Genomic DNA, 25,276 nt, shown 5'->3' with positions numbered 1-25,276 from the left:
GACAATCACATCATTTGTGAACAAAGATAGTTTTATTTCTTCCTTCCCAGTCAGAATACCTTTTATTTCATTTTCTTGTCCTATTGCATTAGCTGGGACTTCCAGTCCGATGCTGGAAAGTTGTGGTGAGAGGGGACAGCCTTACCTTGATCGTGATCTAAGTGGGAAAGCTGTGAGTTTCTCACCATTGAGAGCAATGTTAGGCCAGGCATGGTGGCTCATGCCTGTAATCCCAGCGCTTTGGGAGGTGGGTGGATCACCTAAGGTCAGGAGGTCGAGACCAGCCTGACCAACATGGTGAAACGCAGTCTCTACTAAAAAAAATACAAAATTACCCAGGCATGGTGGTGCACACCTGTAATCCCAAATACTTAAGAGGCTGAGGCAGGAGAATTGCTTGAACCCAGGAGGCGGAGGTTGCAGCCGAGATTACTCCATTGCACTCCACCCTGGGCAACAAGAATGAAGCTCTGTCAAAAAACAAACAAACAAACAAAAAACAAAGCAATTTTAGTTGTAGGTTTCCTGGTAAACACTCTGTTAACTTCAGGAAGTTTCCCTCTACTTCTAGTTTGCTGAGACTTCATCATGAATGGGAGCTGCATTTTGTCAAATGCTTTTGCTGCATCTATTGATATGATTATGTGATCTTTCTTCTTTAGCCTGTTGATGTGATGGATTACGTTAATTGATTTTTTTTTTTTTTTTTTTTTTTTTTTGCAACAAGGTCTCACTCTGTCACTCAGGCTGGAGTGCAGTGGTGTAATCACGGCTCACTGTAGCCTTGACCTCCAGAGCTCAGGTGATCCTCCCACCTCAGCTTCCTGGTTAGCTGCAACTGTAGGCGGCCACCACCGCACACACCCAGCTAACTTTTTGTACTTTTTGTAGAGATGAGGTTTCACCATGTTGTCCAGGTTGTTCTCGAACTGTGCTCAAGCAATCTGCCCACCTTGGTCTCCCAAAGTGCTGGATTACAGGCATAAACCACCGCGTCCCGTCTGATTTTCAAATGTTGAACCTGCCTCGCATACCTGAGATAAATTCCACTTGATCGTGGTGTATAATTCTTTTCATACGTTGTTGGATTCAAGATACTACTATTTTGTGAGGTGCACATGGGTTTAAAAGAGAAAAATCCGTTGCACAGTGCATAAGAAGGGGAAGACCTAATTAGACCCCAGCTCATGAGGAAAAGACCTAGGAGTGACTGCAAACCCCAGCTTTGTTTGGGCTGTGGAAGAAGTGATGCCATCGCAGAATGAATAAAGGGTCTCCAGGCCAGGGAGAAAAGGCCTCTGTGATCAGACTATATCTGGAATTGGGTGTTCCGATCTGGCTGCACCACAGAGAGAGACAATGCAGGGCTGGACCCACTCCAGAGAAGAGCTGCCTCGCCCTCCAGCGTCCTCAGCCTCGGCTCCCTGCCCGAAGACAGCTGGCCCCAGCCTGGCTCTCAGACTCCCAACCCCTCCCCCCGCATCCCTGTCAGCTCACCACTTCCAGGCCCCCAGGATGGCCTGAATTTGCCCACCACTTCCGCCCAAACTTCCATTTCAACGGAGGTTCCATGGGACTTTTCGCTTGTGAAACAGACTCCAGCCCTGGCTCCTGAGGAGCTGGGTTTGAGTCTTGGCTCAGCTTCTCATTTATCACTCGCTAAAATTATCTTATTTGCTTCCCTATTTACCGCCTGCCCCCTCCCTCTGGAATGCAAGCTCAGTGAGGACAGGGACTTTGCCACTGCCGCGTTCTGCCCTGGCACCCAGACCACAGCCCAGCACGCTGTAGCAGGTGTTCAGAAAATGTTTGTTGAATGAATAAATATGTGAGCTCTGGGTGGGTTCTGGTCCTCTCTGGGCCTTAGTTTCTCCATCTGCAAAATGAGGGAGTCGGACTTGTTGCTCTCAAGTCCTTGTGACTCCAACATTCTTTTTTTTCTTTTTTTGAAACAGGGTCTCACTCTGTCATCCAGGCTGGCATGCAGTGACACAGTCATAGCTCACTGCGGCTCAAGTGATCCTCCCGCTCCATCTCCCAAGTAGCTGAGACCACAGGCGCACACTACCAACCCCGGCTGATTTGTTTCATTTTTTAGTAGAGACAGGGTCTCACTATGTTGCCGAGGCTGGTCTTGAACTCCTGAACTCAAGCAGTCCTCCTCCCTCGCCTTCCCAAAGAGCTGGGATTACAGACGTGAGCCACCATGGCCCACAGACTCCAACATTCTTAAATTCACTGGGAGGAGGTTGCCTGGAGCTCCCCCAGACCCTCAGCTGCCACATCTCAGGGGATAACTCGGGGGTGGAGGCGAGTGGAAGGACAGCAGGAGCTGTCATCTTGGCCCCATTACTTCTGCCTGTGGCCTAGGGAGACACATGGAGATGGCCAGCCCATCGCCTGACTTATCTCCTGGGGCTTTGTTGGTGCTTTGTCCCTGCCAGGAAGTCACCGTTCGTACATCCCAGACATCCTTCCATTCCTCCACTGCTGCCCGTTGAAACAACACAACTCATGCTCTCTATTCTAGACACACGGAAAGTGTGGACCAGAGGACCACACATGCTGCCAATGATGGCGCCACCCCAGCCCACCTGCCCTGTGAGGGGCTCCCCGAGGCTACAGGTTGAAGTCCAGACCCTCAGGCCTGCAGCAAGCCCTGGCCCAGCTGCCATCTTCCCTGCCCCCAAGCCCCTAAACAGCTTCTGTGCTACACATGAGGGAGTTCCCTGCGTCCTGCCTGTCTTTGCTCTGGTTATTCTCGCCCCTTGGGATGTCCTTCCCCTCCACTTCCCTGTGTTCCTGACTCACTCATCCTTCGAGGCCCAACTGAAAAGCCACATCTTTCCTCCCCCTACTTGGAAGTAATCCACTCAAACTCGCAAAACACAGTCAACTCCCCTCTTGAGGGCAGGCCTCACCATCTCCTTGTGTCTCAGCCGCCATGTGCCACGTCTACCTCCCCCAGGACTGTCAGCTGTGGCAGCTTTCTGTCCTACTCATGCCCAGCTCAGCTTCCAGCCCACAAACAGAATGAATAAATGGGTAGATGAATGACTGAATCAAAGAAACATATCAGAATCCATTGTATCCCTGGAAAGGTCTGTATCCAAGGCCCCATTCGCTCATTCATTCAACAGACACTTATTAAGTGCCTACTGTGTGCATAGTGTTGGGACTGGGCAGACACAGTCGCTGTTCTCGTGGTGTTTCAGCCTAGTGAGGGTGACAGACAAATACATAAGGCAAATAAGCAAGTGATTACAAATTATGATATATGATGTCAAGAAAAATACAGGGGTCTGTCACGGGGAGTGAAGGAGAAGGAAGGCCCCTTGGAAGAGGGGACGTTTGAGCTTAGCACAGAGGGATGAGAAGGAAAATCCACGTGAAAGGGGAGAGGGAAGAGGGACCTAGGGGGAGCAGGAGCTGGGTGGAGGCCAAGAGCAGGAGCCAGCGCAGTGGTCAAGGAGCTGGAAGGAGGCCAGTGAGACTGGAGGGGCAGATCAGGAGACAAAGGTGAGAGGTTCGATCACCAGGCCAAGGAGGCCACTATGGTAAGGTTAGGTTTACTCTAAGTGTAACAAGAAATTACTGGAGAATTTTATTTTATTATGTATATTTTATTTTATTTTATTTTTTTGAGACAGAGTCTCACTCTGTTGCCCAGGCTGGAATGCAGTGGCATGATCTCAGCTCATTGCAACCTCCCTCTCCCAGGCTCAAACGATTCTCCTGCCTTAGCCTCCTGAGTACCTGGGATTACAGTTGCCCACCACCACGTCTGGCTAATTTTTGCATTTTAAGTAGACATGCGGTTTCACCATGTTGGTCAGGCTCGTCTTGAACTCCTGACCTCAGGTGATCCACCTGCCTCGGCCTCCCAAAGTGCTGGGATTACAGGCATGAACCACTGCTCCCAGCCTGGAGAATTTTAAAAGGAGAAACAGCATGACTAGTTTTTGTTTTTAAAAGATTCATGGCTATTTTAGGGGCCTGATTCGGAGGGCGTGTGTGCAAAAGCAGATAGCAGGAAACAGGCTATTGTAAGAGACTATTGTGGTATGGACCCAGGGAGATGGAAAAATGTCAAGTATAGGTGTATGTTGGAGATGATATTAATAGAACTTTGGACAGGCTGGGTGTGGAAGGTGAAGGAAAAGGAGAATTCAGGGAGACACCCTAATTTTTGATTTGAGCAGCCAATAGCAGTGATGCCATTTCCTGGGTGGAACAGTGGAAAATGCAAATGTCTGATTGCAGTTGGGAGGGTGTGAGCCATCCCAGTGGAGCCGTCCAGGGGCAGTTGAATATACCAGCCTGGACTTCAAGAGAGACGTCTATCACATTCCCATGACATGACTATTATTTTATTCATGAACTTATTATTTTATAATTGATTTATTATTTTATTGTATTTATTGATTTTTAGAGACAGGGTCTTGCTCTGTCGCCCAGGCTGGAGTGCAGTAGCGCAATCACAGCTCACTGCAGACTCCACTTCCTTGGGTTCAAGTGATCCTCCTGCCTCAGCCTCCTGAATAGCTGGGACTATAGGCACACACCATCACACCCAGTTAATTATTTTATTTTTCGTGGAGACAGGGTCTCACTTTGTGGCCCAGACTGGTCTCCAATTCCTAGGCTCAAACAATCCTCCCACCTTGGCCTCCCAAAGCACTGGGATTATAGGCGTGAGACACTGTGCCTGGCCCCACGACATTATTTATAGTCATAGGAATGATGCCACCCCGAACCAGCTTGAACCCTGAAAAACCTTAGAGACTGGGGAGAGAAATCAGGACAAGCAGAGGAAAGTGATACAGAGCAGCCAGGGATGTGGAAGGTAAACAGTGAGCAGCTTCCATGGAGGCTGCGAGAATCAAGTGCTTCCAGAAAGGGGCTGTGGCCAACTGGGCTGTATGGAGCTGAGGACAGAAGCGTGTTCACTGGACTTGGCAGCAGGGAGGGTGTTAGTGACTTGACAAAAGTAGTTTCAGTTGAGGGAAAGGGAAGCCAGGTTGGAATGGATTGGAGAGAGAATGAAAGGTAAGGAAGTCAAGACAGCTGGTGTAGACACTTTCTAAGAAGTTTTACTCTGAAGAGGAACAGGAAAATAGGGCAATAGATGCAGGGAGGTGTGGGGCCAGAAGGGGAGTTTTGTCACTACTGCCATTGTTTTTAAAGTGGGGAAACTAGAGTCTGTTCACAGATGGGGAGAAGTGGATGGGCCGTAGAGAGAGGACACCTGGAAAGATCTCTGAGAAGCAAGAGGGGCTGGGGTCCTGAGCCCCAGGAAAGCCTGATTCTTGCTTATTATTATTATTCTAACAAGATGGAGGAAGACGGGGTGGGATGGGGAGACGGTTCTGTGGATTTGACAGTGTGTGGTGGTTCTTCCTTCCCCAGGGAAGACCATCAGCTGGGAGGCACATGGGGAGGAATGTGGAGGTCTGAGGAAAGAGGAGAAGGCATGAAATAGTTCTTTTCAAAAAGTGGAAAAGTGAGCCTACCAGAAAAATCCACACTACAGGGCTGGCAGGATTGAGGACAAACCCAGAGTATGTGACCATGAATTTAAGATGAGCTCAACCTGGTCATACCATTTCCCCAGCCACATTTCTCCAGCTCAGGGATGACTTTGGAAAAACAGAGCTGGGGACATGCAGTTTAGGGGTTCCCCAGGACAGTGTGATAGAAGGAGAGAGATCACACCCTGGGAGTTGTGGAGGAGGGACCAGAATGGTGATCTTCTAAGTGAGGCTACATGAGGAGGGACATGAAGTCAGAAGCAGTCTGATGGAGAGGGAGAAAGTGCAGGGTCAAAGAATTGAAGATGCCCAAAGATTATAGCAACCGGGCCCCTGAGCCAGGAGCTGAGGTGGCAGGGACAAGGGGAGAGCTTGAAATGGTGATTTCAGAGGAGATATGGTTTCTGGTTATGATTTAGGTTCAGGGTATGTTTAAAGTAGAAAAGAGCTAAGGTGGAGTGCCTCTGTAATTCACTCACTTATTCATTTGATAAACTTTTATTGAGCTGGTGACACAAACAAGGGGAGAGTTCCACCCGGCCAGGGTACCCAGGGAGGCCTTCCTGGAGGAGATGGTTTTTGTGTGGGTTGAGTCTAGAAAGATGAATGGAAGCTCTCCAGGGAGACAAAGAAGATGGGTGCTCTGGGAGGAGAGCAAACCACAAGCAAAGACATGGGGGTTAGGGCAGGAGGGTGGGAAATAGCTTGGACCATTTATGAAAATGGAGGTAGCATGGCCAGAGGATGGGGGAAGGGTAGGCGATGAGGTAGGGATCTGATCATGGAGGGCCTTGGGAGCCCTGGGTAGGGCTTAGGACTTACTCTTAAGCAGTGGAAAGACATTAAATATTTAAGCAGGGGTGAAATTTGTGATTTTACAAATATTTATGGTAGCCTAGGGGAGAACCCAGTGGGAGGGGTTTTTTCAGTTGGTTTTTGAGACAGGGGCTCACTCTGTCACCCAGGCTAGAGGACCAGTGGCACCATCGTGGCTCACTGCAGCCTTGAACTCCTGAGCTTAAGGGATCCTCCTGCCTCTGTAGCTGGGACTACAGGAGCATGTCACTACTCAGGGAGGTTATTTGAACAGAGCAGGTGAGGGGTGGAGGGTGGAAAGGGCAGTGACACTGGAGAGGGAGCCTCAGTAGGGTGTGGAACTGGCCAGATCTACCACCAAGATGCTTTGGGCAACCACCAACCAAAGCCAGCTTTAACAAGTGGAACCAGTGAGGACATTCTTTCCCTCACATTACAAAACAGCCAGACCTCAGGGGTAATGGAGGCATAGGAGAAGAGGAAATTAGGAGGAAGCGAACATTTTGAAGGGCGCTGTGCAAAAAAAAAAAAAAAAAAACACAGGCTGCAGAACAGGCCTCAGAGAAGAAGCATCTTCCAGGGGCAGGGAAGGGGCAGGTCCCAGAGCAGAGCTGGGGAGAGTGGCCAGATGCGCAGGTGATGTCCTGCTCCCAAGAAGAAAGGTGGTGAGCAGTGTGGGAAGCTCAGGAGGGCCGGTGGGGAAGAAAACACTGGATCTGTCCCCTGGGGAGCTCTGGTGACTCAGGTGAGAGTCATTTCCTCGAGTGCTGGGGTTGGGAGCCAGACTATGTGTCTGTGGGCTTTTGTGGCCCTACTTGGGCTCCTGTAATGAAGAGAGTGAGCAGTATCAGGACAGGAGGATCGTCGCAGCAGGGACTGTGGACTGGGTGGGTGCACAGCAGCCCAGGGGTCTCTTCAAAGCCATCTGGCTGGTTGGCACCTTCTGCGTAGTGACAAGCAGCATGTAGGGGTGTATGTGGGGTGGGTGATGGGGAGGAAGGTGGCAAGGTATATGACAGAGCTGTGAGATGCAACTGGGAAGGTCTGCATGAGGGGTGGCTCCAGGCCGGGTGTGCGTGCGCGTGCCTGTGTGTGCAAGTGTGTATGCACGTACACGCCCATGCTCACGATGGGGGCCAATGAGCAGCTGAGGGCAGGGTTGGCAGGAATAAGCAGAGTCATCCCCGTGGAAACACGACTCCCTGGGTGCTGTAGGGAGCAGCTGGGAAGCCAGGCATGGGGGCGTGGCCAGCTCTGCCCAATGACTCTGGCCTCTCCCTGGCCGCCCTCCCCACCTGTTGATCAAGCCTGAGAAGTGCCTGTGCTGACCAGGACGGGAGCGCTGCTGCAGGGGTCAAGGTCCACTGGGAGAGGGCCACCCTCAGGTGTGGCTTTGGGAGTCTCTAGGGGTCTGTCCAGGTCTCTGTGGTGCAGGGGTGGCTCCAGGTCTGTCCATGTGGGTCTCGCGGTGGCTGTGTGCAGCTGGGCTGCAGGGGTCTCTCTGCAACTGCCTGCTGATGTGATCATTCCCCCAGGGCCATTTGTAATAAGTGATCCTCCTTCCCTTCTACAGGGAACAGGCTCTGGAGGGCTGGGCAGAAGGGGAGAGGGGCCAGGTGGGGCCCAGTCCACACAATGCTCACAGGCATCAAAGGCTCCTGGTGGGTGCCCCTTCCCCCCATCCAGTATGTGCATCCACCAGCCAAAAGCAGTCCCCAGGAGCTCTAGCCCTGCCCCCACCGTTGGAGTTATCTATCTCCTTGTCCCTGTGACCTTCCCTGTATGTCCTTCTCTTCCATGTTAGCATCCGCAGCTCTCCAGACTCAGTGTTCCTCTCCCAGTTCCCCCTGCCTGCCCAGTGGGCTAGGTCCCCCAGGGCGGTGGGAGGGAACTGCTGGGAGACCTCTACCGGGCCCAAGGCCTTTCCTTCTTCCCTCTCCCAGCCCAACACCAAGTACTCCAAAGGTCAGAAAAGAGGAATCCACACCCACCCCCATCTTCCTTTACCCTTCCCTCCAGGCCAGGGATGGCAAATACAGGCAGAGGCACCACATACTTCCTCCTTGCGCCCCTGGCAGACATCACTAATCAATCACAGCAACCTTTTTGCACAGAGCCTGGCTGCCACCTTCATGGTCTCCACCTACATCTCCAGGTGGCCAATATTAGGATCCATATTGGCCCTCAGGATGAAGTTCCTGTGCCAGTCCCACTCTGGGCTAATCCCCCAACCAGGCCCCTCATCTTGGCCCATCCAGAGGTCAACTGAGCACAGTCAACTGTGATTCTCTCTCTGTCCCATTAGGCTGAAGCCACACAGTTCCTGGAGCTTGAGCCCAGGAGGCAGTCAAAGGCACGAGGGTGTTGGTCCCAAGTCCCAAGGCCACAAAGAATCTGGTTGGTTTGCCGTCGGTCCTGGGGGCGGCCCCTGCCACTGCTGGGGAAAGCGTGGTGTGGGGCCAGGGGTGATGCTCTGTGCCCAGCACCCGTGTAGCAGCAGCACCTGGGCCTTGCAGGTACATCTCCCAGTCCCGACAGAGCCTGCACGCCCACCTCCCCGGCTCAGCCACTGGGCAAACAGGAGGTGAGGAGTGGACGGCCGGCCCAGGGAGGGGCGGCCGCCCAGCACTCCAGGGCTGCGCACTGCAGCTCCCCTGGCCACTCACCACCCTCCTGGTCTCTGAGCCCAGGATGCGAGGATGGCCAGACCATCTCTGTGCACCCTGGTGCCTCTGGGCCCTGATTGCTTGCGCCCCTTCACCCGGGAGTCCCTGGCAGCCATAGAACAGCGGGCGGTGGAGGAGGAAGCCCGGCTGCAGCGGAACAAGCAGATGGAGATCGAGGAGCCCGAACGGAAGCCACGAAGTGACTTGGAGGCTGGCAAGAACCTACCTATGATCTATGGGGACCCCCCACCAGAGGTCATCGGCATCCCCCTGGAGGACCTGGATCCCTACTACAGTGACAAGAAGGTCTGGGCTGGGAGGGCCCCCCCTCTGTCTGTCTGCTGTCCATCTGTCTGTCCCCGGGCCTCACAGCCTCTCTCCCCACCTTAGACCTTCATCGTACTCAACAAGGGCAAGGCCATCTTCCGCTTCTCCGCCACACCCGCTCTCTACCTGCTGAGCCCCTTCAGCCTGGTCAGGCGTGGGGCCATCAAGGTGCTCATCCACGCATATCCTGCCTGAGACGGGAGAGGCGGAAGGGGTTTGGGATGGGCAAGATGGGGTGCTCTGGCCCAGGAGACCCTCTGTCACCTCCCATCCTAGCTGCTTCCTCACTTTCCTTGACCCTGCCCCACGCTGTTCAGCATGTTCATCATGATCACCATCTTGACCAACTGCGTCTTCATGACCATGAGTGACCCGCCTCCCTGGTCCAAGAATGTGGAGTAAGTCTCCCTGCTCCCTGAGCTCCCCAGCCCTGGGACATAGCCCGTTTCAGGTGTCTACACCTCTGTGTGACGCTGCTCTTGTCTTTCAGGGAGACACACTGTCACTGTGACCCTCATCCACACCTTGAGCCCCCGGGGTGGCCACACTATCACTCGCTAGTGTCCTTAGCCACCTGAGTGGCATATTTTATTTCTGTGTCCCTCCCTTCTAGGAGTCTGTCGTTGCCACACTCACCCCTGCCCGGGTGACATGTCTGCCCTGGCCGGCCCTCTCCCCCGCAGGTACACCTTCACGGGGATCTACACCTTTGAGTCTCTCATCAAGATACTGGCCCGAGGCTTCTGTGTCGACGACTTCACATTCCTCCGGGACCCCTGGAACTGGCTGGACTTCAGCGTCATCATGATGGCGTGAGCAGGGGCCCCAGGACATCCTGAGGCTGGAGTGGGTGAGGGGACGGGGCCAGGCCTCAAAAAGGGCAGCTGCCTTGGGCTGAGGGCTGCAGGGGACATTGATCAGTTGTGCAGATAGGGAGCTGCACAATTCTAGAAACTGCCATTCTCAGGGTCTGGCTCAGAGCTTTCCTGATGGACTCCTGATAATCACATGAGGCAGCCCTGACCCACAGGCCCATGGGCCCTCAACCTGCTGGGCGAGCCAGGCTGTCTTTGCCATCCCCACTCCCCCAGAGCTCCTGCACTGTCTTTCCCAACTCTTGGGCTCCCAGAGGAGATTTGGGGTGTCTTCCCTGCCCCCCAGACCCTGTGGTACACCCAATTTCTTGGGAATCCTCATTCCAGGCCTGGAGAAGCCCTGATTTTTGTCCTACCACCCACCCCAGCCTCTGACAGTCCCCACACCCTTCCACCCCCTACCCAGGTACCTGACAGAGTTTGTGGACTTGGGCAACATCTCAGCCTTGAGGACCTTCCGGGTGCTGCGGGCCCTCAAAACCATCACGGTCATCCCAGGTACTGGGAAGGTGCAGGGACCCTCTGCCTGAGCCGAGAGACCCCCGTACCATGCGCAGGCCTGGAACCTGACTCAGTGTCACAACACTCCCAGGCTGGTGTTTTTGTAGAACTCACAGCAAAGCCAGGATACAGAGGGGCCCATGTGACCAGAGGGCAGAAGGAGTTTTACTTGGAAGGATAGGCATTTGAGAGGCAGCATGGCAAGGTTGTTAAGAGCACAGACTCAGCTGGGTACGGTGGCTCATGCCTGTAATCCCAGCACTTTGGGAGGCTGAGGCGGGTGGATCAACTAAGGTCAGGAGTTTGAGACCAGCCTGGCCAACAAAGCAAAACCCTGTCTCTACTAAAAATACAAAAATTAGCCTGGCATGGTGGTGTGCACCTGTAGTCCCATCTACTCAGGAGGCTGAGGCAGGAGGATCACTTGAACCTAGGGGACAGAGGTGGCAGTGAGCCAAAATCATGCCACTGCACTACAGCCTGGGCAACAGAGTGAGATTCCATCTCAAAAAAAAAAAAAAAAAGAAAGAAATTAGCTGGGCCTGGTTATGCTCTCCTATAGTCCCAGCTACTTGGGAGGCTGAGGCGGGAGGATAGTTTGAGCCCAGGAGATTGAGGCTGCCATGAGCTGTAGTCTTGCCACTGCACTCCAGCCTGGGAAAAAGAACAAGACTCTGTCTCAAAAAAAAAAAAGCACAGATTCTGGAGCCTGACTGCCTGGTTTCAATTCTCACCTCTACTACTTCCTAACTTTAACTTTGGGCAAGTGCCTCACCCTGTCCATGTCTCAGTTTCCTTATCTGTAGAATATGGAGACTAATAGTACCACTCTTTAGATTGTTGTAAGGATTAAATGCTTTAATATCCGTAAGGCCCTCACAGCCCCTGCCTGACCCGTGGTTTGTGATATATATGCGTGTGCTCAATAAAATAAGCAGACCAAGCAGAGCAGAGAGAGACACAAAAGGACTCCATGAGGAAAGGTCAGAGCCCTGAGGGCTCAATTAGGAACACAGCAGGCACCTGCTGAGCAATAAGGCCAGGGCAATTCCAAAGTAATGCATCAAGAAGCATGTAATCAATAGAATCCGATCATTCAGACCCGCACAAAAGCATGTGGAGAAACTGGAGATTCTCTCCCAGTAAAGGAGAAAAAGAAAAAGGATAGAGATCAGGCTCTCAGAAGAGGGGAAACTGTTAAATCCTAATGTGAGAAAGTACCTGAGGCCAGGTGTGGTGGCCCACGCCTATAATCCCAGCACTTTGGGAGGCCAAGACGGGTGAATCACTTGAGGTCAGGACTTCGAGACCAGCCTGGCCAACATGGTGAAACCCCGTCTCTACTAAAAATACAAAAATAAGCTGGGCATCGTGGCACGTGCCTGTAATCCCAGTTACCTGGGAGGTTGAGGCAGGAGAATTGCTTGAATCAAAGAGGCGGAGGTTGCAGTGACCCGAGATCACACCACTGCACTCCAGCCTGGGCAACAGAGCAAGACTCTATATCAAAAAAAGAAAGAAAGAAAGAGAGAAAGAGAGAAAGAGAGAAAGAGAGAAAGGGAAGGAAGGGAAGGAAGGGAAGGAAGGGAAGGAAGGGAAGGAAGGGAAAAAGAAAAAGAAAAGAAAGAAAGCATCTGAGCTCTCTTCTAGTCTAAGGCCCTCTGACTGCAGCCGAAGAAGGTGTCAGACCCACGAGAGGAAGCATTTCCAAAATTCCACACTGTACACTGGCCACTGAGCAAGACGGCGTTGCCTTTCCTCTGTGCCAGCTGCCGGCATCCTCGGGGCGCAGGAGAGCTTTTATAAGGAGGCTGCCAAGCATTTGTTTTCCATATCAGGATAAGAAAAGGAAATGAAGTCATATTAACGCAAGAAGCACTATGATTAGGCCCAAGGAAGAAGTTATGGCTCTTCCATAGGTGATGGGAATCTGCGCTGGGATTCTTTCAGCATCGTTTATGCCTTTGTCTGTCTAAAGAATATAATGATGTTTCAAGGTCAGTCTAGAGGTTCTGCTGTTCCTCGGATGTTACTAGGCATTTTAAGGAAAAGGGTTCTATGGTCAAATATGTTAAGGATACGTGAGATTAAAGTTTTTGTTTAATAGGCCGGGCGAGGTGGCTCATGCCTGTAATCCCAGCACTTTGGGAGGCTGAGGCAGGCTGATTACTTGAGGCCAGGACTTCGAGACCAGCCTGTCCAACATAGTGAAACCTCATCCCTACTAAAAATACAAAAAATACAAAAAACGAACTGGGTGTGGTGGCACACACCTGTAATCCCAGCTACTTGGGAGGCTGAGGCAGGAGAATCACTTGAACCCAGGAGGCAGAGATTGCAGTGAGCCAAGATCGTGCCACTGCATTCCAGCCTGGGTAACAGAACGAGACTCTGTCTCTAAATAAATAAATAAACACAAATAAAGGTTTTGTTTATTTCTGCAGGACTTTTCAGAACCTTTGATAGGATCATCTACATAATGACTCTCCAAGAGCAGAATCTAGAGCGCAGCTTTTCCCAAACATTATCAACCCCCTGCTTTTTAAGGGCGCAGCATGGGAGATTAGTGTTCTGTTGAACACACTTTGAGAGCATTAACCTAGTGACATGTATTAAGCTCCACTCTATGCCGTTGTTTGCTCTATAGGTCAGGCAACAGCCCATTAGGTCTTTATAGTTCCTTCTCCTAGTGGCTGAGCATCTGTGGCCATTTGAAGGCTCCAGATTGAGGATGTGATCAGAGAAGGGTGGGGTTAATTTCAGAAGGCTTCAGGGAAGTAGTGGTGCTCAGTAAGTCAAGCCTTGAAGATGGAGTAGGAAAAAGCTTGGTGGTGGAGGCTGGGGGGCTCTGTTATCACCCTGCACTGCCCCCTGCCATTATCCTTGCCCTCTCTGTGGTCAGGGCTAAAGACGATTGTGGGGGCCCTGATCCAGTCGGTGAAAAAGCTGTCAGATGTGATGATCCTCACTGTCTTCTGCCTGAGCGTCTTTGCGCTGGTGGGACTGCAGCTCTTCATGGGAAACCTGAGGCAGAAGTGTGTGCGCTGGCCCCCGCCGTTCAACAACACCAACACCACGTGGTACAGTAATGACACGTGGTACGGCAATGACACATGGTATGGCAATGAGATGTGGTATGGCAATGACTCATGGTATGCCAACGACACGTGGAACAGCCATGCAAGCTGGGCCACCAACGATACCTTTGACTGGGACGCCTACATCAATGATGAAGGTAAGAATGGAAGGTGGACAGGCAAAGGGGATCCTGTCCCAGTCCCTAGGGTACCCTCTGTTCCCACATTTTCTTTCTTTTTTTTTTTTTTTGAGACAGAGTCTCACTCCGTCACCCAGGCTGGAGTGCAATGGCGCCATCTCAGCTCGCTGCAACCTCCACCTCCTGGCTTCAAGCGATTCTCCTGCCTCGGCCTCCCAAGTAGCTAGGATTACAGGCATGTGCCACCAGGCCCAGCTAATTTTTTAATTTTTAGTAAAGATAGGGTTATATCATGTTGGCTAGGCTGGTCTCGAACTCCTGACCTCGTGTGATCCTCCCACCTCAGCCTCCCAAAGTGCTGGGATTACAGACGTGAGCCACCGCACCCCACCCTGCCTTCACTTCTTACGAGACAAATAGGCTGGCGAGGACCTCAGCTTAAATCCAGCACTTCGCAGCCTGTGTCACCTCTGACTAGTCTCTTGATCTCCCTAGCCCTCTGAATCCTCACCTATAAAATCAAGATAACAATCCCTTCCTCAAAGGGTTAGTGCAACAACAAATGGCAAACTGTTTTAAAAACCCTGAAGTGCCAGGCATGGTGGTTCATGCCTGTAATCCCAGCACTTTGGGAGGGCGAGGCAGGCAGATCACCTGAGGTCAGGAGTTCCAGATCAGCCTGACCAACGTGGTGAAACTCCGTCTCTACCAAAAATACAAAAATTAGCTGGGCATAGTGCCTGTAATCCCAGCTACTCGGGAGGCTGAGGCAGGAGAATAGCTTGGAACCTGGCAGACGGAGGTTGCAGTGAACCGAGATCACGCCATTGCACTCCAGCCTGGGCAACAAGAGTGAAACTCGGTCTCAAAAAAAAAAAAAAAAAAAGAAAGAAAAGAAAAAGAAAAATCCTGAAACTCTCACTATACAAAGCAAGTCTATAGTTCCTACTCCCTAACCTGTGCACCCCCTGTCCTCCTTCATCACACCACATGCTCACACCCTGGCAGGGTCACCGTCACACACCCACACACCCACATCCTATTCACATATGCATCTTCACAGGCACACATGCCAGAAACACACACTTTCTCACACAGCCACTGTTAGTCTACATAGTGCCTTCTTGCAAATTAGGAAAAGATACCCCTTCTCACCCTGGCACCTGGATTCCAGCCCCCACACACCCTTCACTCAGGTGCCCTGCAAAGGTACACAGTAGCCCCATGCACACACGTACACGTTCCCTGTCTGTGCTGCTGCTGCGTTCTGACTTTTCGCCCACACTGGGCACTGGGCTGACAGTGCTTGCAGCTGAGCTCCCTGCCAAGTCCCTACCCAGAGACCTTGGAACTTGGAGCTGTCCTTAAAGGATGGGGAAGAGGCAGCCAGGGAACATCCATTTGGTTTATGTGGTACACGCAGACCTGTCCACAGGTGTGCAATGGGCTCAGGTGCTCACACTGTGTCCATGTGGGTGACTTGCCTCCTCTGTGGCCTCTGACTCCCAAAGGGAACTTCTACTTCCTGGAGGGCTCCAGCGATGCCCTACTCTGTGGGAACAGCAGTGATGCTGGGTGAGTGATGCTAAGGGATGCAGAAAATGCGCCCCAGGGGTCTTGGAAGGTGGGAGCTGATTGAGACAAGGACCTGGGGTGGATGGGAGTGCAGGGAAACCTATGGGTATGGATGGAATACTTTTCTGTTTGGGGGACACAGGCAGAACTGACAGATTTTCTTTCCCTTGGGGCCCCCATCTGTCCCCAGCTGGAGTGCTCCTCCCACCCTAAACCTAGCCCCCTGTCCTATCCCTAGGCACTGCCCCGAGGGTTATGAGTGCATCAAGACCGGGCGGAACCCCAACTATGGCTACACCAGCTACGACACCTTCAGCTGGGCCTTCCTGGCTCTCTTCCGCCTCATGACACAGGACTATTGGGAGAACCTCTTCCAGCTGGTACAACTGCCCCAACCCTGCCTCCCAACCCTACAGCCACTCCCCCCCATCCCTGCAGCCTCTTCAGTGCCTGATGGGGCCTACCGCAGGATGGCCAACCCCTCAACTGGGCCATCTCCTCATGGACTCCCACAGTGCCTTTATAGGAGCTTGCGCTCTCTGAAACTGGACACCTGCTCCGAGCCAAGCCATGGCTTTAATTTTTTCCACACCTTGGTTTTCAGAGACGAGGTCTGGGCCTAGCACAGGCACAAGCCCAGGAACCCTTAGGCCTCACAAGAATCAGTAGGGCAGCTTAGAAATTCAGTGCTGCCTGCCAGGCGCGGGGGCTCACGCCTGAATCCCAGCATTTGGGGAGGCGGAGGTGGATCACGAGGTCAGGAGTTCGAGACCAGCCTGGCCAACATAGTGAAACCCCCGTCTCTACTAAAAATACAAAAATGAGCTGAGTATGGTGGCACGCACCTATGGTCCCAGCTCCTCAGGAGGCTGAGCAGGGAGAATTGCTTGAACCCGGGAGGTGGAGGTGGCAGTGAGCTGAGACCATGCCACTGCATTCCAGCCTGGGTGACAGAGTGAGACTCCATCTCAAAAAAAAGAAAGAAAGAAATTCAGTGCTGCCCATATTTTATTTGGCTTCTGCTGTTTGCGGGGAAGGTAGGCTAAGTCTGGAAGGACAGTGCCTTCTGATGCCTGATAATGTTTCTAACATTGATGGTGTTGATAACAATAACAAAAATAATAACAGCTACTGGCCGGGTGCAGTGGCTCATGCCTGTAATCCTAGCACACTGGGAGGCTGAGGCAGGCAGATCACTTGAGGTCAGAAGTTTGAGACCAGCCTGGCCAACATGGCAAAACTCATCTCTACAAAAAATGCAAAATTAGCCGGGTTTGGTGGCAAACACTTGTAATTCCAGCTATGCAGGAGACTGAGGAAGGAGAATCACTTCAACCTGGGAGGTGGAGGTTGCAGTGAGCCGAGATCGCACCACTGCACTCCAGCCTGGGCAACAGAGCGAGACTATGTCTAAAAAAAATTGATTAAACAATAATAATAATAGCTATTATTTGTTGAGTTCTTACTAGGTGCCAGGCACTGTGGCAAAGCTAGAATTTAAGCTGACCCCAAACCCATGTTCACCAATTTTCTGTCCTGGCTGTCTGATATCAGGATGCCTGGCTTTTGTCCTCCTCCAAGCCAGAAGACCAAAAACCCTTGAGTCCCAAGTAGATATTTCGAAGTTCCCCAGAACATGGCTCAGCATGCCAATGACAGCCATCAATTCCCCAGGCTCTGTGAGGGAGGGGCTCTGCTTACCCATCTGGGCAATGGATGTATGGAAAGGGGCAGTGGGTCAAAGGAGGTGGATGTCATAGGACCCCTCCACTCCCTCTCCCTCTGCTCCCAGACCCTTCGAGCAGCTGGCAAGACCTACATGATCTTCTTCGTGGTCATCATCTTCCTGGGCTCTTTCTACCTCATCAATCTGATCCTGGCCGTGGTAGCCATGGCGTATGCCGAGCAGAATGAGGCCACCCTGGCCGAGGATAAGGAGAAAGAGGAGGAGTTTCAGCAGATGCTCGAGAAGTTCAAAAAGCACCAGGAGGAGCTGGAGAAGGTCTGGACTCAGGGAAGGGAGATCGAGGACCCAGGGCTCTACCTTCCCTCAGCCGGGGCTGCCCCTGGCTTCTCCCTGGGGGGCTGAGGGTGAGGGAGGGCACGGGGGTAGGGGTTTTGAGGCAGAAGAAGCAGAAGGCCCTGGGCTGGGAGTTTTGCTGGTGGCAGGGAGGTGGGGGGATCCAAGCAGTAGAAAAAGCATTTCTCTGCTCTGTGCCTCAGTTTCCCTGTCTATAACAAGGAATCTGGAGTAGCTAAACTTGAAATATTCTTCCAGCTCAAATATTTCTGGTTTTGTGTTGCTTTCTGGGTATTGGAAGAGTCCATACTGAGGGAGGGGTAGGTCCCGAGGAAGCCCCAGGGAGTGGCTGACCATTTTCTCATTCTGTCAACAAGTGGAGGGTTAGTAGGAGCATCAGAGTCAAGGGTCTTCAGGGCAGAGGGTCCTCAGTCACTTTGGTTCCTACCCTGTCACCCCCACCACCACGGAGGTTGGTCCCTCCCCCACCTGCACTAAGTTTGACATAGGCCAGGAAGAGGGGCTGCCACCCTGAAGGACTCTGGAAGAAGCTCTGAGGGTCGATCAGTCCATCCCTCTGGCTCAGAGCTGGACTTCCTGCCCGTCACTCTTGCTGGTCTACAGGCCAAGGTCGCCCAAGCTCTGGAAGGTGGGGAGGCAGATGGGGACCCAGCCCATGGCAAAGACTGCAATGGCAGCCTGGACGCATCGCCAGGGCAGAAGGGAGCCCCAAGGCAGAGCGGCAGCGGAGACAGCGGCATCTCTGATGCCATGGAAGGTGAGTGCCTTGTGCCCCCCTGCCCACTTAGGTAGGGTGGAGCCTGGCTGGACTGGATTCAGGAGGACAGGGATGCCATGGAAAGTGAGTGCCCTGTGCCCCCTCTACCCATTCAGGCCCCTGAGGTCAGGGTGGGGCCTGCCTGGACCAGCTTCAGGACAGTAACTTAATATTGGCGTAGAAGAAACGGCTGTGATAAATATAGTCCTGTCTTAACCTGGCCCAGTTCTAGCTGCAAGGCCAGGCTGCTGTGGGAACTGGGGACTTCCGGGAGGGCCTTGGGGGCTGCCCAATGGGAAGCACAGGCTAATAATACTAACCAGAAGGCCCAATGTTCCGGAAATTGGACATCCTGCTCCTCAAGTGTTCTGTGGGTAAAAGTTAAAGGCCGAAAGTCAAATTCTGCCCAAGAAGAGTGATAGACTCCCCAGTCCCTGTGTCACTTGCCGAATCTCGGAAGAATAAGGATGTTGTGATGAGAGAGGGTGAATAGACACAACAACACAACAGATGGATGGATAGATGGACGGACAGACAGACGGATGGATGGATGGATGGATGGATGGATAGATGGATGGATGGTTGGATGGATGGATGGATGGATGGATGGATGGACGGATGGATGGGTGGGCGGATGGATGGATGGATGAGAGGGAGGGAAGTGAGGAGGCAGGAGGGAAGGAGGAAGCACAGGAAAGAGGGACAATAGAATAAAGGAATTCTGACGCAGAGAGATCTGGTTCCCTCCTCAGGTCAGCTTGCCTTGCGCCAGGGAGTTGGGGGCCTGCAAGATTTTGCAGATCTCTAGAGGTCACCATGTCACCTGACCTTGTATGACAGGTATCCAGGTGCCCATATGCCCTGCCAGAGGGTGCCCAGGGAATGCTGGGGGAGGAGGCCTCTCCACCCTGCCGTTCCCGGGACCACTGTGAGAAGTTTTGGGCCTTAGACACTGTTTGGGCACCTGCAGAAGCACAGGGTAGGGGTGGAGGTGTAGACTGGGGAGGCTTTGAGTGAGACTCAGTGTGCTAATTGCTGGGTGTGGGGGGGAGATTCAGCCACCCTCCCCGGTATGAATCCAGGGTCTCCATGGGGCTGCCACCCACTCCAGTCCCTTTTCTTCTGTCTTTGAAATGGGAGGCACTGATTATATTTACCTGGAGGCACTGATTATATTTACCTGCCGTGATGAGTAAGTGAGATCATGCCTGGGCCAAGGACACTCCGCATGTGTCCCCACCGTGCCCCAGATTTCCACACAGCCAGACAGCCTGCCAACGCCAGGAGGAGGAGGAGCAGCTTCGTCCCACGGTCCTTACAAAGCACTCATGGCTTTGGGGTGGCAAGAACAGGGGATGTTTCTTGAAGGACACTCTGGTGGGAAAGGATGGACCAGCTGGGGACACTTTGGAGGGGCCGGTATTACTGACAGTGCATCCCCAAGAGATCTGTCTGCACAGAGTGGCACCAGCCAGCAGCTCGTGGGGCTGGAACCCAAGCCCCTGCAGTGGCCTCCCACCTGCCCCTGGGAACTCAGATCCAGACAGATTAGGGCATCTCACAGGCCAGGCTCACAGCCCTGGGCCTCTGGCAGCGGGTGGGCGTCCTGTCCCCCTCCCTGAGGGGTGGGGCTTTGTGGGGTGAGCCAAGAGGGCGGGGCTTGAGGCAGGGCATTGAAAGGCGGGGCTTGGGGAAAGGTTTGCTGAGCAGGTGGGCTTGTGAGTTACTGCACTATGGGGCGGGGCTTCGGGAGGAGGTGGGGCTTCCTCAGGAGTGGCGAATGTGGGCGGGGTTTAGAGGGGCCAGACAAGAGGATGCGCTGTGTGAGGCGGAGAAACTTGGAGTCGGGGGTGGGGCTTTGAGGAGGCGTGGCTTTGTGGGCGGAGCCGTGGGCGGAGTTTAGAGAGGTGTGTCCGGAGGGTGATGCAGTGAGTGATGGTGGAGCTTGAAGTAGGGGGCTGGGCTCTGAGGACGCGGGGGTTCCAGGGGTGGGGCTGTAGGCGGGGGTTAGAGGGCGGGGTCTGGAGGGTGCTCACTGAGGAGCTTGGAGCTCAGAGGGCGGGGCTTTGGGGTGAAGCCATGTGGGGCGGAGGTTACAGGGAGGTGACAGTAGGGGTGACACAAGAGGCGGTGGAACTTGGAATAGGCCTTGCTAGAGGGTTGAGATGTGGAGCGCTAAGGGGCGGGGCTTGGTAGGTGGAACCGGGGCACACGAGGGGAGAATCCTCACTAGGTACCTGCTACCACCCCTCTCCCAGAACTGGAAGAGGCCCACCAGAAGTGCCCACCATGGTGGTACAAGTGCGCCCACAAAGTGCTCATATGGGACTGCTGTGCCCCGTGGATGAAGTTCAAGAACATCATCCACCTGATCGTCATGGACCCGTTCGTGGACCTGGGCATCACCATCTGCATCGTGCTCAACACCCTCTTCATGGCCATGGAACATTACCCCATGACGGAGCACTTTGACCACGTGCTCACTGTGGGCAACCTGGTAGGGAGGGGCGGGGGAGAGGAATCATTCATAGGCAGGATGGGAGGGGGTGGGGCCCAGTGGAGCTTTCTGGCTGTGTGGAAATATGGGGCATGGTGGAGGACACATACGAACAGCTGGGATGATTTTCCCAGCATATGGGGGGCATTAGTTGATGTGGGGGGGTACTTGGGGTGATCTGTGGCACACAGAACTGGGGTTTCAGGACATTTGGGGGCAGGGAGATGGGGGCGAGGCGCTGGGCTTCTTAAGGTTGGATTATGGGGGATCTGGGATCCAGACCATGCCCTGGAAGCAGGGGTAAGGAAATGGGAGTGTGGAGATAGGGTTAAAGGGGCTAGCTGACAAGTCTGTCCACTTCCAGAAGTTGTCATGGGCCTGAAAGGAGGCAAGGGATCTGGCAATGGGACCAGTGGGCTCCAGGGCCTACTCCCCCAGCCCTCACCTATTTCTCCAGCGTGGGGCCAGGCTTCTCCTCTCTCCAGCCCTTTCCTGCTCCACTATTGTTGACACCGCTGATCCACCCGCTTATCCAGGCCCATTAGGAGCATTATCACCTCATTGCCAGCCCCAGAGGAGCCTGACAAAGGGAAAAGCCGCCTCCTCCTCTAGCCCTGCCCCACCCTTCCCAATTCTCTTTGCAATTTTTCCGGGACGGCAAATGGGCGAGATGCTCCCCAACCCTGAAGGTTAAGGGAAGCCAGGGAGAGTAAGATTTGGGGTCTGGGACAGAACCGGGGCTGGGTGGGTGGCACAAGCATCAAACCCTGGGCTCCCCAGCCTTCAAGGCAGGCACCTCTGTCCCATAGAGGTGCCGAGGCAGCCGTGGCCAGGCCAGGCTGGAGGGGCAAGGGCATGCTCTGGACTCATGGCACAGCTGCTGGGATGTGCGTGATGGATCGGGTCCGCCTGCGTGCCCAGCCCCTGCCCACACTATGCTGCTGTCTTGGCACCTGCTGTGGCCAGGAACAGCCTCTGGGAGGGGCTCAGCATGTGCCTGGGCAGGCTGTGGACCCAGGGCAGCTGGTGCCCGGCAGGAGGGGAGCCGTGCCCAGGGAGCTTTCAGGGACTGTGCAATCCTCAGACCCCATGTCCAGGGTTGGCAGGGGCAGCTCTGGTCGTCTTCTCATTGATTTTGCTCCTTTTGGTCCCTGCCCTAGACCTTTGAGTCTGCCAAGATTTTCAGGATCCTGGGACTGGTCCCTGTGGACAGGCTGTAGGCATAGAGGCAGGATGCTGAACTGAGCACCTGAGGCTTGAGATGTGGCTCGTTCCCATGTGGGTGCTGTGATGCCAGCTAGCTGCCCAGCTAGCTGAGCCTCAACTGCTCATGCATGGAATGTGTGTGAGAATCCCTCCCAATGTTGTAGAGATCAGGATGCCAATGAGGTCACAAAGTGAACCACAGAGCACCCTGCAAATGTTGAATATTATGACAAGGTTGGGACTCCAAGTAGTGAATTGCCTTGCCCACTGTCACGAGGCCAGAAATGGATGGGAACGGGTTTCAGAGTTGTACCCACCTCAGCCCTATGGCTTGACCTTTGCCTCCATCACTCACTTATACACACATGGGCCATGCGTGCCACTCCTGCTCCTCTCAGGGCTCTGGACCCCTTCCCCTCAGCCCCCGCAGCCTCTGCCAGAACGTGGGAGTTGGGTGGTAGACTCCCAGGGCCCTGGGCTCCCCGAGGCTCTGTGACAGGGCCTCATCCCACTCCCTAGGTCTTCACAGGCATCTTCACAGCAGAGATGGTTCTGAAGCTGATCGCAATGGACCCCTATGAGTATTTCCAGCAGGGCTGGAATATCTTCGACAGCATCATCGTCACCCTCAGCCTGGTAGAGCTAGGCCTGGCCAACGTACAGGGACTGTCTGTGCTCCGCTCCTTCCGTCTGGTACTCGAAAGCCCTGGGGCCAGGGGCTGGGATAGGGCTGGGCTGAGGAGACTAAGGAGGGTGGGCACAGGGATGGGAGGAGAAACCCCAGGAAGCCAGAGGGCTGAAAACGAGGTCCCCTCTGCCTTGTGCACACCTGTTACCTATCAGAAGCTTTCTTACCTGTAAAACAGGGAAAAGAAGAGCCCTGTCTTCTTTCGTAGGGCTGCTGGGGGGACCAAAGTGACCTCTGTCACATTGCCAGCCCCAGAGGAGCCTGACAAAGGGAAAAGCCACCTCCTCCTCCAGCCCTGCCCCACCCTTCCCAATTCCCTTTGCAATTTTTCCGGGACGACAAATGGGCAAGATGCTCCCCAACACTGTGTTTGATTCCTTAATGACCTTAAGCAGCAGTGGAGCAGGAACTCCAGCCCTATACTACAGACCTGAAAGCGGAGGTTCTGGAAGTTCATTAGGTGTAGGATTGGAACCTCTGAATTTGTCTTTCCACCACCCCATAAGGAGCACTATTATTCTTTTTAAAACTGTATCGGTTGGACATGGTGGCTCACGCCTAATCCCAACACTTTGGGAAGCCAAGGCGGGTGGATCACCTGAGGTCAGGAGTTCAAGACCAGCCTGGCCAACATGGTGAAACTCCATCTCTACTAAAAACACAAAAATTAGCTGGGCATGGTGGCGAGTGCCTGTAATTCCAGCCACTTAGGAGGCTGAGGCAGGAGAAGAATTGCTTGAACCCGGGAGGCAGAGGTTGCAGCAAGCCGAGATCATGCCACAGCACTCCAGCCTAGGTGACAGATTGAGACTCTGTCTCAAAAAAAAAAAAAAAAAAAAAAAAAACAAAAAAAAAACAAAAAAAAACCTTTATCAAGTGACCTTTTCATGCATGCACAAAAGTGTAGAGAAAGTATAATGAACCTCCATGTACCTATGTACCCAGCTTCAACAACTGTCAGCATTCTATAATTCCTGTTGCATCTGTTCCCCAATTTTTATTGTGAAAGCAAATCCCAACATATAATTTCACTTGTAAATACTTTGGTCTGTGTTTTTTTTTAGACAGGGCCTCTCTGTCACCCAGGCTGGAGTGCAGTGGCACAATCACTGCTCACTGCAGCCTTGACCTCCCCAGGCTCAGGTGATTCTCCCACCTCAGCCTCCTGCATAGCTGGGACCACCACATGGTGGCTCAGACCACCACGCCTAGCTAATTTTTTGTATTTTTTGTAGGACAGAGTTTCGCCATGTTGCCCAGGCTGGTCTCCAACTCCTAGGCTCAAGTGATGCACCTTCTTCGGCCTCCCAAAGTGCTGGGATTACAGGTGTGAGCCACTGCTCCCGGCCATAGTCTGTATCTTTAACAGATAAGGACTTGTTTTTTTCTTTTCTTTTCTTTTCTTTTTTTTTTTTGAAATGGATTCTCGCTCTGTAGCCCAGGCTGGAGTGCAGTGGCACAATCTTCGCTCACTGCAACCTCTGCCTCCCGGGTTGAAGCGATTCTCCTGCCTCAGCCTCCTGAGTAACTGGGATTACAGGCACCCGCCACCACACCCAGCTAATTTTTTGTATTTTTAGTAGAAACAGGATTTCACCCTGTTGGTCAAGCTGGTTTCCAACTCCTGAGCTCAAGTGATCCGCCCGCCTCGGCTTCCCAAAGTGCTGGGATTACAGGCGTGAGCCACTGAGCCCTGCCCGAACTTGTTTTCTTTTTAACGCATGAAGGGCCTGAGGTGGTAAAATGAGTGTTCCCATTTAACAGAAGGGTAAACTGAGAACTCAGGTCGTGCAGGGGGCTGGAGATTCAAGCTACTCGACACTGTTCTTTCTCCTAAGGCTGGGGCTGCCTTGGGTGGTGGTCCCTGGGCTTCATTCACCCTTGCCCTCCCCTGCCCGGCAGCTGCGGGTCTTCAAGCTGGCCAAGTCATGGCCGACGCTAAACATGCTCATCAAGATCATTGGCAACTCTGTGGGGGCGCTGGGCAACCTGACGCTGGTGCTGGCCATCATCGTGTTCATCTTCGCCGTGGTGGGCATGCAGCTGTTTGGCAAGAGCTACAAGGATTGCGTGTGCAAGATCGCCTTGGACTGCAGCCTGCCTCGCTGGCACATGTATGATTTCTTCCACTCCTTCCTCATCGTCTTCCGCATCCTGTGCGGGGAGTGGATCGAGACCATGTGGGACTGCATGGAGGTGGCTGGCCAAGCCATGTGCCTCACCGTCTTCCTCATGGTCATGGTCATCGGCAACCTCGTGGTGAGTGAGGCTGGCTGGGTGGCCCCTGCCCTCGCCCGGGAAGCATACAAGACGTGCCTGATGTTTCACTGTTTTCTATCTCCCCAACACATCCTCTCCAAAATGGCAATTTTATGTGGTTTAACCCAGTAGTTCTCAAATTTTAACCTGTGTAAGAATCACCTAGGAGTTACTTAAAACATAGATCCCTGGCCCCACCCCCAGAGTGTCTGATTCAGCGGCTCTGGGCCTAGGCCTGGGGATCTGTATTTCTGACAAGCTCTGAGGTGATGCTGATCAGTGGATGCTGATGCTGGTTCTGGGACCATGCTGTGAGTAGC

At 53.2% G+C, this 25,276-nt stretch overlaps 1 protein-coding gene across 5 annotated transcripts in view; it reads left to right on the top strand.

The window, feature by feature from the left end:
• LOC105468992 (sodium voltage-gated channel alpha subunit 4) overlaps positions 1 to 25,276 on the top strand; it is a 59,004-nt gene that overhangs the window by 15,270 nt on the left and 18,458 nt on the right. For 3 of the 5 annotated variants that reach the window (XR_011615938.1, XM_011719498.3, XM_011719496.3), the window contains exons 4-16: positions 8,653 to 9,319; positions 9,404 to 9,522; positions 9,649 to 9,738; positions 10,024 to 10,152; positions 10,622 to 10,713; positions 13,619 to 13,951; positions 15,445 to 15,508; positions 15,747 to 15,888; positions 17,301 to 17,510; positions 18,153 to 18,306; positions 20,565 to 20,803; positions 22,529 to 22,702; positions 24,600 to 24,956. Coding sequence is in view for 4 of the 5 variants with exons in the window: in XM_011719498.3 (XP_011717800.2) it covers positions 9,047 to 9,319; positions 9,404 to 9,522; positions 9,649 to 9,738; positions 10,024 to 10,152; positions 10,622 to 10,713; positions 13,619 to 13,951; positions 15,445 to 15,508; positions 15,747 to 15,888; positions 17,301 to 17,510; positions 18,153 to 18,306; positions 20,565 to 20,803; positions 22,529 to 22,702; positions 24,600 to 24,956 (2,376 nt within the window). In the remaining variant the exon portion in view is untranslated. The remainder of the gene's footprint in view (positions 1 to 8,652; positions 9,320 to 9,403; positions 9,523 to 9,648; positions 9,739 to 10,023; positions 10,153 to 10,621; positions 10,714 to 13,618; positions 13,952 to 15,444; positions 15,509 to 15,746; positions 15,889 to 17,300; positions 17,511 to 18,152; positions 18,307 to 20,564; positions 20,804 to 22,528; positions 22,703 to 24,599; positions 24,957 to 25,276) is intronic. The other 2 variants (XM_071083440.1, XM_011719501.3) reach the window with 1 other exon arrangement.

Source organism: Macaca nemestrina, chromosome 17 (genome assembly GCF_043159975.1).
Source record: "Macaca nemestrina isolate mMacNem1 chromosome 17, mMacNem.hap1, whole genome shotgun sequence".
NCBI classification, from domain to species: domain Eukaryota; kingdom Metazoa; phylum Chordata; class Mammalia; order Primates; family Cercopithecidae; genus Macaca; species Macaca nemestrina.
The sequence above is the reverse complement of the archived record's forward strand: the minus strand, read 5'-3'. Positions and strand labels throughout refer to the sequence as shown.